This window comes from Hydra viridissima, unplaced genomic scaffold, assembly GCF_058129835.1.
Source record: "Hydra viridissima isolate aposymbiotic clone 2 unplaced genomic scaffold, HvirCarnegie_v1 scaffold_10, whole genome shotgun sequence".
Lineage (NCBI taxonomy): Eukaryota > Metazoa > Cnidaria > Hydrozoa > Anthoathecata > Hydridae > Hydra > Hydra viridissima.
In genome coordinates, this window is record NW_028324309.1 from 15,927,349 (window position 1) to 15,943,173 (window position 15,825).

At 29.9% G+C, this 15,825-nt stretch overlaps 1 protein-coding gene and 1 long non-coding RNA gene across 10 annotated transcripts; one reads left to right on the forward strand and one right to left on the reverse strand.

The window, feature by feature from the left end:
- Window positions 1-1,347: 1,347 nt before the first annotated feature.
- LOC149883359 (adhesion G protein-coupled receptor G2-like) lies at window positions 1,348-14,738 on the reverse strand. 9 transcript variants are annotated; one of them, XR_016456488.1, is made up of 10 exons: window positions 14,529-14,732; window positions 9,483-11,398; window positions 8,766-8,903; window positions 4,936-5,165; window positions 4,194-4,376; window positions 3,500-4,073; window positions 3,105-3,345; window positions 2,755-2,940; window positions 2,181-2,247; window positions 1,348-2,070 (listed from the first exon to the last, which is right to left on the reverse strand). XR_016456488.1 is itself a non-coding variant. In XM_090100758.1 (10 exons), exons 1-10 carry the CDS (start codon window positions 14,558-14,560, stop codon window positions 1,650-1,652), a joined length of 4,068 nt encoding a protein of 1,355 aa, XP_089956884.1. In that variant the 5' UTR covers window positions 14,561-14,728; the 3' UTR covers window positions 1,348-1,649. The 9 variants fall into 9 exon arrangements, 6 of the variants coding, with proteins under 6 accessions (XP_089956884.1, XP_089956883.1, XP_089956885.1 ...); XR_016456486.1 differs by having other exon boundaries at window positions 3,494-4,073; XM_090100758.1 differs by having other exon boundaries at window positions 2,755-3,020; window positions 14,529-14,728.
- On the forward strand, window positions 14,117-15,210 carry LOC149883360 (uncharacterized). The gene is made up of 2 exons (XR_016456491.1): window positions 14,117-14,270; window positions 14,483-15,210. It is a non-coding gene; the product is annotated as an uncharacterized LOC149883360 (long non-coding RNA).
- Window positions 15,211-15,825: the final 615 nt, after the last annotated feature.

The following is a 15,825-nucleotide window of genomic DNA, read 5'->3' on the forward strand; positions in this document are numbered from 1 at the left end:
ATAAGTTTAAATCTGACAGTTTATTTTCAACCAAATCAACAATTTTTTCTGCAGGAAGTGATCCAGCAATCGGACTCAATCCCAGGTTCCAAAACTTTGTTGATAAGTGTAAGTTTACATTTAAATAACGCCGATTTTTTAATGACGTATGTTCGTCTAACGATAAACAAAATCGCGACGCGCACCGCAGTTTGTTTAGCTAAATCATTTTGTATTTTTTATCATACTCATAACATGGGATGGATTTTTTGGTAATAACATGCCTTTTTGAGACAATGATTTTCTAATGAATTCACTTTTTGTTATGGCATTTATTGAGAAGTCATCTACCATTGCTAGCTTTGGCAAAATTTCCTCCATAGTCTGCTATTTAACAAACAATGTGGTTTTCTTATGCACAATTTTAATTTCCGAACCAGTATCTTCAAGTAGACGCTTCATATTTAAATCCAAATCTTTATGTGCTTTTTTTAACTGACAAAGGAGTCCACTAGTCGAAGATCCTTTACACATTATCTTTATATTGCACTTTTTGCAAATTGCAGACTCGCCAGATTTTTCTTTACAAAAATACTGCCATGCTTTCGATACATTTACAATTAACATGGTATAACTAAATTGAATCGTAAAACAACTAAAGGTAAAGTTACAAAGATTTCTTACATATGTATGTTATCTTAAGTATGACTTTATATGTCTTTGTTTGCCTTTTTTTAAATAAAAAAATTATTAAATATTTCAATAATTTAATACAAAAAAAGTTTACTTTTCAATAATTTAAAAGCTTAAAAATCAAACTTACTGTTTTCGTCGCAAGAAATCTTTTTATTTTTTACTCATATTTTATAATAACGAGAAAAAAGAAAACATCGGATTGCAAATTGCAATGCATCTCTTGCGTTAGATAGTTTAAGATAGTTTCAATAACATTTCTTGTTATGCCAGGCTTTATTATAAGATATGAACACATAAAACACAACTAAACTCAATAATATTTTTCTTATTTTTAGTCGAATTAGTTCAAATAATTATCATATGTAAAATTTAAAAAAATTATATTCCGGTATATAAGAGTGATATCCCTGGAAATCCCGCTGCCACTTTTATCCCCGGAATACAGTTTGAGAAACCCTAATACTTATAGGAAAAAGAATTATTATTAGAATATGAACGAAATATATCGAGCGTTATGAAAAGTGCACGTTTCAAAAAAATAAGTCAGAGTGCTACCATTACACAAAACCAAAAGGCATCCCCATACCCCTATAAATACAACACGCCTAAATTACGAAACACCAACGCCTCATGTTATAATCCTTAAATAGAAACACAGAGATAACAAGAAAAGAAAAAAAACCCGCTAAAAAGCCCGTCATAATACTTTTATAAATATTATAAAAGATTTATCATCAGAAAGAATTATGTAGTATGTGATGCGTGAAAAAATTTCTACCTAGAAAACTATTAAAACATTAATATACAAAATCCAAAGTAGCTTCAAATTTAAAAATCCACATTTATCTTCTTCAGGTTCTAATATAAATCAAGAAACGCTCCACAAAACAATAGTTAAACAAAGAAGCCCAAATTTAAAAGGTTTAACACATTAAATACAGGACAAGGCTTCAAAACTATGCAACTAACGTCTTTTAATGCAGAGAATTTAACTCAAAACTTCCAGGATCTGTCACTGTAGCGATGTAACGGCGTTTATTTACTCCCAAACAGCGGCACCACGTACTCCTAGCTTCTTTGCTTCTTAATATGTAAAACACAAATATGAAGAAACCTTGCAACGAGATTGCAATACAAAACAACCATTGATAGACTTTTGACAAGTCCTTAACTGCCAGCACTGCGAACAGTAACGATGAGCTGAGAAGGGTATCACACATAAATGCAGCTCTAGCATGTGATAAGTAATGCTCTTTTGCAGTAGCATTTTTGTCAGTACTTTCTCTTTTCTTTAAGCTGTAAATAGTCATTACTAACACAGCAAAGTTCACAAGGAGAATCAGACACACTGGGAGAAGAACACCAAAATAAAATGAGTATCCACGAACGACGCACCTAAACAAGTTTTTAAAACAACATATCTTTGACAGAAAAAAGCGCGAAATGAACTGCTAAAGAAACTAAATTTGTTTAATAATGAAAAACAAAAGACTTGAACAACTCACAAGTTATCATTTCCTAGCTCATCTGGTTTTGAGATACCAGCGATAGTAACGGTAGTGGCAGGAACTCCTACAAATATTTCAGATAGTCTAATGGTGATCTTAACCTTAAGAAATATAGGTCCTGCATGTTAGAACATGATTCAACTTTTTTTCCTTAACCATAACCGCAAAGGTAAGTTTTTTAAGATATGTTTATAATCATTTACCAGACACTGCATGACACTTAAAGTTGAAGTTAGAACAGCATTTTAACGAAAAGCTAGCACTACTTTATTTAAGAACATGTCCTTGATGACCCTTTACCTATAATAGCTATTCTTTGATCAATTTAATAGAAGTAATTGACATCATTTCTATTTATCATTTTTTAAGATCCTCAAAAAAGAACAGTCCTAATATTTACTAGTGATCTTTTCATTTAAACGTTTCAAAAGTTTTATCAAAAGCTGATTAACTTATAAAAAATACGCTCAGCCGATTTAAATGGAATAATAAAGTTTAAACAGGATATTTAACTAAATTTTTATATAACTAAGAAAATAACTGAAATGAATCTGAAACAGTTTGAAATTACCCCATGCAAAGATGCTGGCCTTGAGCAAAACATTCTTAACGCCACTTTTTTTAAAAACTGTGACAAACGAACGATACAAGTTCATTGCTTCAACCAACATCCAACAAAACGTTGATAAAATGAAGAAATGTATTATGGCTGCAATTTCTTGACAGCCTCGTCTTGGCGAAGTCTTTTCTGCTTCAACTAAAAATGTTAGAAGAAGTCCCGACAAAGAAATGCAAAGATATATGTGGATCTTTGGATGAGGTTCCTGCCGAAAATTACTGCGAAAATATGAAAAAATATATAATAAGAAAGAGTTAACAAGCAGATTTGGAAAAAAACTGGTGTTTGAAAATTCCACGTACCGAAACGCAAAAAGTGTTAGTAAGGTAAGTGATAAGCCAATTAATGATATGCCACAACCAATGTACGTAATTATATTCAACGCCAATTGATTGTTGGAACTTTGGTTGACATTCAATAGCAAAGCAAAGTTGGTAAGGTGATCACAAGCACAACTATGAAAACCATCATTTTGAATTCCGGCCTCATATTTATAGCAACCATCCTGTAGCCATGTTCCAAATACACTTCTGAAGTTGATTTCTTAACGAAAAGTGAAAGTAATTTAAAAAAAAATTTTTGTCATTTTTCCTAAAGCCTCCATTAAAATGGCAACATAGAAGATAAAATTGTATTATCCATTTCTAGCAACAATTACTTTTAAAAAAAAAACTCTAAGCAATAACAATACCAAAACCTTCATTCCAAAAATAGCAGCCGCTGATACCAGAAAGTTCTGACGAGTAGATCCTTTTAAATGTTAAAATAACTGGAGTTTTTAGATTAGCAACCTTTTTAGTTACAACACTTGCTGAGAGGATTGCACTTTGCATTCGGAGCTCATCTGAGAGATTTCTCCCTGCTGGTTTTAGTAGACTATTTTTGCACAAAAAAAAAGAATCGTAGCGAAAAAAGTACGAATAAATAACTTCGCTTTCGTTAGAAAATACTTCGCTTGGTATTTGAATCAAAGCATAAGTTTCAGCCTCTTTGCTCAAACCAATATTTTCAAAACTAACTTTCACAGAACCGTTTAGTAATTGTTGAGCTGAAAGGGTGACAACTCCTTTTCTTACTTTTTCAATATGGAAAGCAATATTTCTATTGCTTATTTGCAGTTTTTTATCAGCTTGTTTTGAAAAAACCTCAGCAAACTTAGTAAGAGTGTTAAAAATCCTTGTTGAAGAAGATGTTGCAACTTGGGATTCTGCAATTAATATTGCATTTGATTCCAGTAAACTGTCGATAGTCTGTAAAACATCTTTAAAAACCTGCGAAATAAAAAGTATTTTTCTTTATACAAAAAATTGCCTAAAGATAAAAAAAGAGCATAATCGAAGTTGTTTTATTAATCTCAAAAACATTTTTCTTAAAACTTGGATTTATTTTACCTTCTCTGAAGCGGTCGCGGTATTGACAAAAACATCTACAATAGTTTCCAGGACGTTTGCAATCAAACTTACATCATGATAATTTGTTATTGCAGAACTATTTACAATAATATCACTTAGGTTTTTGGAGATTATACTAACTGGTGAGCAGTAAGTCGTTGAGTTATCAGCACAGATTATTACCTGGATGCAAAAATATTCATTACAAATGATGAATTCACATTTCAGTGCCCGCTTTAGTTTTCATTTGAAAGTGAAAGTAAACATTTTGAAAATAAAATTAAAACTCTTTAACGTTTTAAACCTTTATTAAGCAATTTCAAATTTTTAAAATGCTTCATACAAAAAATACTAACATACTAAAATACTAACATAAAAACAAAACAAATAATTTTAATTGAACTTATTAAAACAATAATTTTAAATAAACTTAGCCTTTGGTTATTAGAAAATTTCTTTACTTCACCATTTTGGTCATAAAAATTAGATCATAAATACTTTTCTAATTTTGTTTAAGTCTTGTATCCTTCCAATGGGATCAATAATTTTTTTATTTACACATGCTGAAGTAGCAGAATATATTTTCACTAAAACCACATTTGCAACTTCTTATTCCAGTTAGCAAAGTATAAATACTGATAAATCTTTTACATTAACATATTCGATCATTTAATCAACAACAAAAAAGAAAAAACAAACATTTAAACATTTGCTTAAAAAGTTTTGCTTAAACAAAACTAACCTCACTAAGTTGAATTAACATCTTTGTTGATAGAAACTTAGGTTCACACTGAGAAAGATCAGGTGTCTCCCAGACAGGGCCATCTCTTAATCTACCAACACATCTTCTTTTTACAACTCCTTGGCTGTGATAAGTGCAGTTTTGCTGCGCAACTTGGTTGACTGGTGTCTGCTCAAATGTATACTCACCTTTGTAATTTACATCACCAAAACTGCTTTTTGGACAATACTCTATGAAAGCAAATCTATTCAATAAACCATATAAGTTTTATTCAAAGGGCTTTAAGCAAATCTGAAAATATTACTGACCTAAACTTATAAACGCGACAGATAGAGCGTCTAGCTGTTTAAAAGAATCCACGCTAATATTAGTATGGTTATAATGCAAAGTTATAGTTTCATTGACTCACTAATATTTGTTATAGTAAGCTGCGATGTTACATTTATACTTCCTGGATAAAGAGAAGTTTAGAAAATCAAGTAATTACTTGTAATTCATGATAAATGACAGTCTTGGGTACTCACTGAGCTATTTATGATCAAAGACTTGCGGCAGGGTCACTGCTAGGCCCTTCAAGATTTTTCACAAATAAAGGATAGAAGAATTCGAATGGAAAAGCAAATATCAGCTGTAATGAAGCGTGGCAGATTGCCTGTAATAAGTTCTGTCTTTGATCCTATAAGCATCATAATTTATTCGCTTGCTCTGTGTAACACGGTTTTTGTTTATAACAAGTTGTTGTTGTTTCTCAATCCATTTTAATACAAAGAATTAAAAAAAGATCCATTATTTCTTTCAAATTTGGTTTTACGGCTCACAAATTGAGTTTTTGTATAAAAACAAATTATTTTGTGACTCTTTGCTATTTTTGGATAGAAATTGAAAACATTTTCTAAAGTTTTTTTCTACAAGTCTGCAAATGTAGCCTCCCATCATGCTTTAAGTGTAAGATCCCTTGGTTGGATTTCTCTCTTTGTTCCTCTGATTATGCTCCCGTATTCTGCTTGAGTTTATAAACATGAACAATAAGTACATGGACCTTCAAGGACATCTTTCAATTTATTTGGCCATAGCTTTTAACCATAGTCTCAACTAGTTCCAGATAACTGGTTTTTTGTTGCCAAGAAAGCCTTATACCGTGGAAATAAAACTTTCGGTTTTTTTCTTTTCCTTACATGCTTCTTTGGAAATTCTAAACTCTCCGTAATTCTCCTAACTTGTGGTCCAATAAAGACACCTATTCCCAACGAAAATTGATTGGAGCACCACTACTACGTATTGCTGAAGCATGCTAATCTAGTTGATTAGGAGCTAACCAGCGTTGGTTGAAACTCTGGAGAAAGTGGGACTAATGTCTAAATATTCCATTTATAATTATGTTTGACATCACACAAAGCTCTGGAACTGGTTGACCAAAACGAGGAATTAAGTCCAAATAGTGTGAATGGTAGGCAAATCGCTTTAAAAAAACACAAAAGGAATTTATGCCATTAAACACTGATCTGTTGTTGCTGATTTTTTTTGCGCTACTCGACTTTCTCCCCTCCCCCCCTCCCCCAATTTTATGATTAATTCTGATGGAGAATTTTATGCTGATTAAGAATTGTATACGAACATGGGTCTCAAAATCAATGAAAAGTGCTCTAAACTGAAGTTGAAAATACAAAATTATACGACAAATCCCTGATATTCGCCATCTTGAATAAACTAACGTTACGGTTGATTTTATTCTCAAAAGCAAAACATTGCTAACCTGATTTTATTATAAAAAAAAACTTTTTTTTGGAGTATGGTAGGCGCGAAAGTTCTCTCGAGTGTAATTAGATATACAAAATTAGATATACAAAATTAGATGTACAAACGAATATAAGACATCTTGCTCTTGTTAAATATGTTATTCTTTCTTGAAAATTTCATTTTTAGAAAAGAATTTAAGACTGTTTTTTTAATGAAAATTTACATTATTATTAAAGAAAAAAGTAATAGTGAAGATGAACTTTCATTGAATAACAAAAATGGAATTCTTTAATCTTTTTTGCAAAAAGTTTTCTTAATGAAATTGTGTGGCTATGAAATGAGTCGTTTTTAATTAGCAAGATCCTAGGCAATAGGGCTTTTACGTTTGTTGGTTTTTGAAGAGCTGTGACATGTTGATAAATGAAACAAAATAATTATTTTAAAACATTGCTCTTTGTATGACAAACATAATATAGATAAATTTTTACGGGGGGTTAATTTGAAGTATTAAAAGAAAGTTTATAGCTTTAAATATATTATATATTTAAATATATATATTTAAATATATATACTTAAATATATAATATATTTAAGTATATATATTATATACTTTGTTAATAAACAACTTTAATTGTTTTAAAATTTATTTTAGTATACAATCAGCGAAATAAATTTTCAACTTTTTCATAAAAACTTCAAAAGATATTCTAGACAACAAAGTAAGAATCCCAGTTAAAGCATATTATGGTTATAATTCAAACGTGAATGAATTCTCACGGCCTATTATTTGAAGTCTTCATTATGATAAAATATAAACCAGGTTATGAATACTTTGAAAAGATAACTTTTAGACAAAAAAATATCACTATTCAAGATGGTGAATATTAGAGATTTGTGGTATAACTTTGTACATTCAACATCATTTTAGAGCACTTTCCATTAACTTTAAGACCCATGTCCTTACACGATTCTTAATCAGCATAAAATTCTCTATAAGAATCAATCATAAAATTAGGAGGGGAGAGGGAGGGGGGGGGTGAGAAAGTTGAGTAGCGCCTATTTTTTTAGGTAAGGCTAGTACTTTAGCAATACTTTACTAAATTCTGCAAATTATTCAGCATCCGTCATAAATACTAATTCAAATCATAGTATTTCTGATATGAAAAGTTACAATTTCTCCTGGAATTTAAATCATCTAATAATAGAAATTCTTCATTTTGGCTGTAAGTGGCTCAAATAACTTCTTTTGTTGCTCCTAAAGAGGCCTGAAAACGGAAAGATTATGAACGGGGAGTTAATTCGCTTAAACTTAACCATTGTCAACTAACACCCGTCGTTAATAAAAATGATCACTGTAGAATTGATCCAAAATTTCAATCAAAAGTTAAAACGCGCGAATATTAAATGAATTTAAAGAAGTTAAAAATATTACAACGAAAAAACATTCTTTTATGTTGAAGATGTGTTTATATAAAAAATATTTTTTTATTTGGAATTAAATTTATGAAGTGAGAGTACCTCCTGTTTAATTTAATATAGATAGCTACGTTATCCATTCTATTTGATGATATAATCTTTATATACCAATAATGATATATGCGATACATGAAGTTACAGTTTAAATGCTGACTTAAATAAAAGGGTTTCTTTAAAGAAGAAAGAGTTTTTTTACATTTGAAAGCTCGTCAAGGTTTGTGCGTATTCTTAAAAAGTCTCTATTATGGTCCCATGCAGTTCTACAAAAAGCCGTTTTAAAATATGTGATCGTCGTCCGACCAAACAGCATTATAATAGTTTGAGAACGGCAGGCATGCGTATAGAATCGTTTTTTTTTATAAATAACCATAATAGCAGGAGGAGAAACAATAGATATTCAGTGTTCTGTTTAGGCAGCGCATGTCTGCTGCAAGAAAAACAATTGTCATTCATATGACGTAAAGTAGTAATATGGAAATGTGAAGCTTTCATAATTTAAAGAAAACAACTTAAATTAGCATAAAATGGAGGACTTAAAACTTCGATTTCTAATTTACTTTACCGTTTAATAAGCTGAAAATTGTAGAAAAAGAAAAGAGAAAAAGAAAAGAGTTCACCTTCACATACTTCTGTTATTGTTTCAATGACTCCTGATTTTGTTTGGTAACCATTCTTACAAATGCAATAGTAAGTACCATTCAAGTTTACAACGTCTGCTTTACTTGAGCAGTTATGCAGGAGTATATTGCACATATCTTTATGAAAACGAAACAAACAGTGATACATTAAAAATGAAAAACAAAATTGATTTTTAAAAGACTATCAACAGTAAAATAATGATAACTATTAAGAAAATACTTTTAGATATATTACGTTACATAATACAATTTGTATATATATACATACATATAAGTATTTCTTAGCTTAGTTACAGGAAAATCCTAATTAAGAAATTTATTTGAGAATGCACTCTTTGGCTTGAAATAAAACTTTGATGGCAGCTTTTAAAGTTTTTATTTTAATTAATCGCAAGAACATTAAAATCATTTCGAAGTGCATTGCGAGAGGAACTTGATATGGGAATAAAAAGCCAACTATGTACACATAATTATCAAATTTAGCACTTCTGTAAATTTTGAATGTCTATCCTTAAGTAAAATAGTACGATAACACAATCCCCAAAAACAAATAAAACAGTTATCAAAGTGGGACTAATTAATGTAATGCTTTTGTGCAATAAGTAAATAAAAATAAATCAAAAACACATTAATTACAAAAGATTTTATTAGCATAAAGAAAATTGAACGCTTATTCATTTAGTTCATAAAAATTACCTTTTTCAATTAACTGTCCCAGCTCAATAAATCTTCTAGTTTTATTATTAAAGCAGTTGCCAAAAATTTCTACTCTTCTTACTGACATCAACATGCTAGCAGTTGCAAGATTACAATCACAATTCAAAGGATTACTACCCAGATTAATTGTTATTGAACACATCGTCGTTTGAAAAACATCAGAAGGCAAACTTGATAATTTGTTAGAGTATAGACTAAGAAAGATTAACGATGTTAATGACTTGAATGTGTCAGAGTGAAGACTTGTCAATTGGTTGGATGACAAATCAAGAGTTTTTAGTGAAGCTAATGACTTCAATAAGTCTGGTTGAAGACTGGTCAGTAGGTTGTATGACAAATCAAGAGTTATGAGTGAAGTTAATGACTTGAATAAGTCAGGATGAAGACTTGTCAATTGGTTGGATGACAAATCAAGAGTTTTTAGTGAAGTTAATGACTTGAATAAGTCAAGATTGAGACTACTAAATAGGTTGGATGACAAATGAAGAGTTCTTACTAAAGTTAATGGCTTGAATAAGTCAGGATGAAGAATGGTCAATTGGTTTATTAGTAAATGAAGATTTTCTATTGAAGTCAATGACTTAAATGTGTCAGGATGAAGACTTGTCAATTGGTTGGATGACAAATCAAGAGTATTTAGTGAAGTTAATGAATTGAACAAGTCAGGGTAAAGACTGGTTAAATGGTTGGATGACAAATCAAGAGTTCTTACAGAGCTTAATGACTTAAACAAGTATAGATGAAGACTGGTCAGTTGATTGTATGATAAATCAAGAGTTATTAGTGAAGTTAGTGACTTGAATGTGTCAGGCAGAAGAAATGTCAATCGATTAGATGACAAATCAAGAGTATTTAGTGAAGTTAATGAATTGAATAAGTCAGGGTAAAGACTGGTTAAATCATTGGATGACAAATCAAGAGTCTTTAATGAAGTTAATAACTTGAATGTGTTAGGGTGAAGGCTTTTCATCTGGCTGAATGACAAATCAAGAATATTTAGTAAAGTTAATGACTTGAATGTATCAGTGTGAAGACTATTCAAATTGTTGGCTGACAAATCAAGAGTTTTTAATGAAGTTATTGATATGAATAAGTCAGGATGAAGATTCGTCAATTGGTTGGATGACATATCAAGAGTTTGTAGTGAAGATAATGAGTTAAATGTGTCAGGATGAAGACTTTTCAATTGGTTGGATGACAATACAAGATTTTCTAGTGAAGTTAATGACTTGAATGTGTCAGGCTGAAGGCTTGTCAATTGGTTGGATGACATATCAAGAGTTTGTAGTGAAGATAATGAGTTAAATGTGTCAGGATGAAGACTTTTCAATTGGTTGGATGACAATACAAGATTTTCTAGTGAAGTTAATGACTTGAATGTGTCAGGCTGAAGGCTTGTCAATTGGTTGGATGACATATCAAGAGTTTGTAGTGAAGATAATGAGTTAAATGTGTCAGGATGAAGACTTTTCAATCGGTTGGATGACAAATCTAGTTTTTTTAGTGAGGTTAATGTCTTGAATGTGTCAGGCTGAAGACTGGTTAATTGATTCGATGACAAATCAAGAGTGTTTAGTGAAGTTAATGAATAGAGTATGTCAGGCTGAAGATTTGATATATTATTACCGCTGAGATAAAGTTCGGTTAATAAAGTTAATGAGTTAAATATGTCTGATGGAATAGCAGCTATTGGGTTTGATTTGAAGCGAAGAATTTTTAATGAAAATAATGACTTGAACACTCCTGATGGGTCAACGAACAAATGGAAAGGTAACGTAAGACTTGTTATATTAGATGGAACTCCATTTGATATTTCTGTTAATGAAGTATATTCACAAACTATCTCGTTTAAGAGAAAATTACAATTTGTTGCACCGTATTTCAATATATTGATCCTAAAGAAAATTATTGACTTCATTTCACTTTAAAAAGCTTTACAAAAAAAAAAAAGAATGTAAACCTTAACTTAAGATCAGTAAAACAGTGCAACAAAAAATTTTCTTATAATATAAGAAAATTTTTTTGTTTCTTTTAAATTAATTTTGTTTAAAAGCTTATATTATAAGCTTTTTAAACAAATAAAGTTGAGTTTAATGTATTTTTTGGCGCTGACCGTATCTGGAATTAATTGTTTTTTTTATCACCTATAGCTTTTCTATATTTGTTGTTACATTTATTAAACAAGTTTTAATATTAAGAATCACGTGATTCTAAACTAGAGTTCTTCTTGCTCTCCTCCTTCTTCTCTAATGGACCTGAATCTACACGCAGTTGGCTCTCAATATCTCAAAGACTTGATATGTCAAGCTTTTGCATATGTCGAGCTTTTTTCTCTTAATGTTTGCGCATTCGTCTTTTCCTGGTCTCTTGACAATTGTGCAATTGTTCGAGCCAAAGTTCTCTATATATTGCAAACTTTAATGTCTCGAACTTTTTGGTTAACTTCGTTTACTTAAACTGTATTTATATCTGAGGCATATAGGGGATGTATAAAATAGAGTATCTTTTCCGATTTTGAAAAGTCATTTTACTTTACACACATCCTCTGTTGATGTTTTTAACTTTTCACACATTAAACAAATACTGTATGGAAGGCATTTATCACCACAGTTAGCCTGACGTGGTGCACATGGAAAAAAACAGTAAAGTGCATTTATGTTTAAAAGAAAGCAAACACCTGCAAACAAAGAAGTATCAGTCCTGAAGAAAACATTTACTACCAATGTCTGCTTAATATCGTTTGGATATACTAAACGTTTTAGTATACTAAAATGTTCAGATAACAAATTTAAAACAAGAAATTTCTCAAATTACTTATTTTTAAATGTGAAAAAATGATGGGCGATACAACTTCAATATTATGATTTTTTTTAGTTAAGGAAATAATGTAGTTTTTCTAATGAAATATTAAGAATGAAAATGACAATAATAAGCCGTTTCGTTCAGCTGCATGATAATTGACTGAATATTTATGCATTTTACACCGATTTCAAATCAAAGCTCAGTTTTTGTTCGCAAGGCTGTAGTATTTTAAAACTTTAATGTTTATTACCTCTTTAAACCTATAATTTTTATCCGTATTTCATATCCAATTCCTTTACAATTGTGGCTGTAATATATTTCTTCGACAATTTTAAAACATTTTTTTTCATTCTTTAAAATACTTTCGTTTCCTGCTCTTTTTTTTGTCATATTCATTATATATATTCATTATACATAACTTTCAAATAGCTTTCAATTCGTCATACATCAAAGTATCAACTTTACATTACAATGCAGGTGATCTAATAAAAATTCTTGCTTTTAAAAACTAAGTAAGTAGGGCTTAATAGAAATTTTAAATTTATTTTTCAAAAGTACAAAAACTTTCATAAGTACATTGAAATATAACCCTAATTCATTCTATCTACATCTGTGGCTGTTATATGCACTTTCGAAAATATCAAAACGTTTTAACTTTTATAAAATTAGCTTAAACTCTTTCTTTTTTTTCAGCTTTTAATTTAATGTCAGGTCAAACAGCAGACTCCACATAGTGTGTGTCTACTTTGAAGAGAGAGTTCATGTGACTTGAGAGAAGGAAAAATGGTCAATCTTTTGCAGTTCTCGTGGTTTTGCGATAACTATTCCTCCTTTTTTACTGAATCCATTTTTGCAGAAAATAAATAAAAAACAAGGCAAAATTAACTTGTCTTCCCAGTATCTCTACGTTTATTAGACATTCAATTTCAGATTTTAAAGAGATTGTAGCTCAATATTTACTTTGTCAAAATATGAAGACCACATACTAGATAGACAAAATAAAGAAATACTATTAGACTTGAAACACATCCGGTGTAATGTAAAACATATAAATCTGTTTAATGTTTTTTTTTTTTCAAAATGAACTGCATGGTGCCATATTCGGATTTAGCCAGGCGCATTGGTCATAAATTGCATTATTCTATGGTAAAGACATCGTGGAACACATTGTGGATACATAGTGATGGCAGAAGTGCGGTTGCAAAACGATTTGTTTGAAAAAGATGATGAAATATTTTGAGTAGTTGTACAATTTTTGCAGCTAAACAACTTTTACTACAAATATTTTTGTCAAATGCAACTAATGTAACTGGCACCTTGTACGATCAAAAGTGATTTTATACTGTCAGTAGAATAATTGGAATAATTGGAATGATTGGAATATTTGGAATAATTGGAATAATTAGAATAATTGGAATAATTGGAATGATTGGATTAATTGGAATATTTGGAATAATTGGAATAATTGGAATAATTGGAATAATTGGAATAATTGGAATAATTGGAATAATTGGAATAATTGGAATAATTAGAATAATTGGAATAATTGGAATGATTGGATTAATTGGAATATTTGGAATAATTGGAATAATTGGAATAATTGGAATAATTGGAATAATTGGAATAATTGGAATAATTAGAATAATTGGAATAATTGGAATGATTGGATTAATTGGAATATTTGGAATAATTGGAATAATTGGAATAATTGGAATAATTGGAATAATTGGAATAATTGGAATAATTGGAATAATTGGAATAATTGGATTAATTGGAATATTGGAATAATTGGAATAATTGGAATAATTGGAATAATTGGAATAATTGGAGTAATTGTAATAATTGGAATAATTGAAATAATTGCATGATTCATAAAAGGAGTCTTTTCGAATTAAAACGTAGGCGTAAGTTTTTGACAACGACACAAAACCTATTTGTAAAAAGTGCGCAGGTTTTAAGTGAAATGTAAGCCGCAAGCTATTTCTTCCATTAAAAAACTGGCATTAATTGAAGCTTTAAATGGTTTTTTTATCGTCTAACTATGAAATCGTTAAATGTTAAAGCATTAATTGCGTAACCCTTCTTACGCAATTAATGCTTTAAGGCTTAACGAATAATGCTTTAATTAAAAACATTTCTTTCTTAGCTTTTTATTATCATATTTTGATTAAGTTTAGGCTTTGTATTGCTAACAAGACGATTTACAACAAAGTATCAACTTACATTACTATGCAGGTGACATAATGGAAACTCATGCTTTTGTCGATTTCCTTGACACTGTTAAGTTGTGAGTTAAATGGAGATGAAAAACATTAAATGTACAAAATACTTCAGATGCGTAAGCTTAGGCACGGATTAGCGCATTCAAATAATCAAATATTTGTTCATCGAATGCGCAGTTTCAAGATTTGTGAATGCAATAAACTACACTTAAACAGATTTTTATTAGAATTTAATTGAATGTTAGTTGTTTCTATTTGTTAAGATGTTTGTATTAATTGTTTTCACATGTTAAAATGTTTTTGAAATAGTATATGATAGTTTAACCCTTTGCTTCGGTAAAATTTTTATTATTGTACCAAGGACGTATTAATAGATGGACGTTAAACGCATTATTGTAGAACAAAGGTGATGCCAATTAGTCAAAAAATATGCGTGTTTCCGTCAGTTTTCTAAATTCAGATATTCCGACTTCAACCCGTAAAATGTGTTTCACTAAACTTCCCTCAGTAAACCCATCGTAAATATGCATTTACTGAAGCGTATGGTTACAAAAGACAAAAAAATTAATCAAGAATAGCTCACAAATCTGAGGTTAATTTGAACTATGAACTTTGACGGCTAAAACTAAGCTTTTGCAATAAAGGCTATGTATGGTTTACTAGAATGGATAGTGTAAAGAGAATCTTTAGTGCTCTTTTCACCCACTCTCAGATTATGCTTCCACTTTAAGGCTGAAATCAGAGAGTATTTCTTATTTTTGTCGGAAATGTCGAACTTATTTCCCGCGCTTTTTTATTCTCTTGAATTTGTGATTTATTTTTTCGCGAACGGCCTAAAGTTATAAAGTTTCTTATTTTCGATACCTTAATCGCATTTTGTCTAAATTTAGACAAAATGCGATTTAGGTATCTTTTAAGATGCTTTTAATTAAAATACCTTAAGGTATTTTTATTAAAAGCATCTTAAAGTTCAAAAAAAATATTGGTTTCAGGAGTTTTAAAGAAATATAAAGTATGTATTTTTAATGAGCACTTTTGTTAAAACATTTTTAAACAGTCAGTCATGTAGAGCTACTTTAATTAATAATGATATTATTATTGTTGTTCACTAATAGTAACAACAATAGTAATAAAAATGATAAGATCATACCTTTAGTTGCATATTCTTGAGCCTTCTACAAATGATGTGACCTTATTTTTAACATTTTCTAGATATATATCAAAAGAAGTAATCTTATATTCCTAACAATTATCTCATTACTGGATAAATAATGAGTCTTCATGAGGAATCATTAAAA

Coding starts and splice junctions, on each gene's coding strand:
- LOC149883359 (XM_090100757.1), bottom strand. CDS start 14,560: ATGAGTTTCCATTATGTCACCTGCATAGTAAT. Junction 5,166..8,765: donor AATAACAGAAGTATGTGAAG/GTGAACTCTTTT, acceptor TTGCTTTCATAG/AGTATTGTCCAAAAAGCAGT. Junction 2,248..2,754: donor GGCCAGCATCTTTGCATGGG/GTAATTTCAAAC, acceptor AAATATTTGTAG/GAGTTCCTGCCACTACCGTT.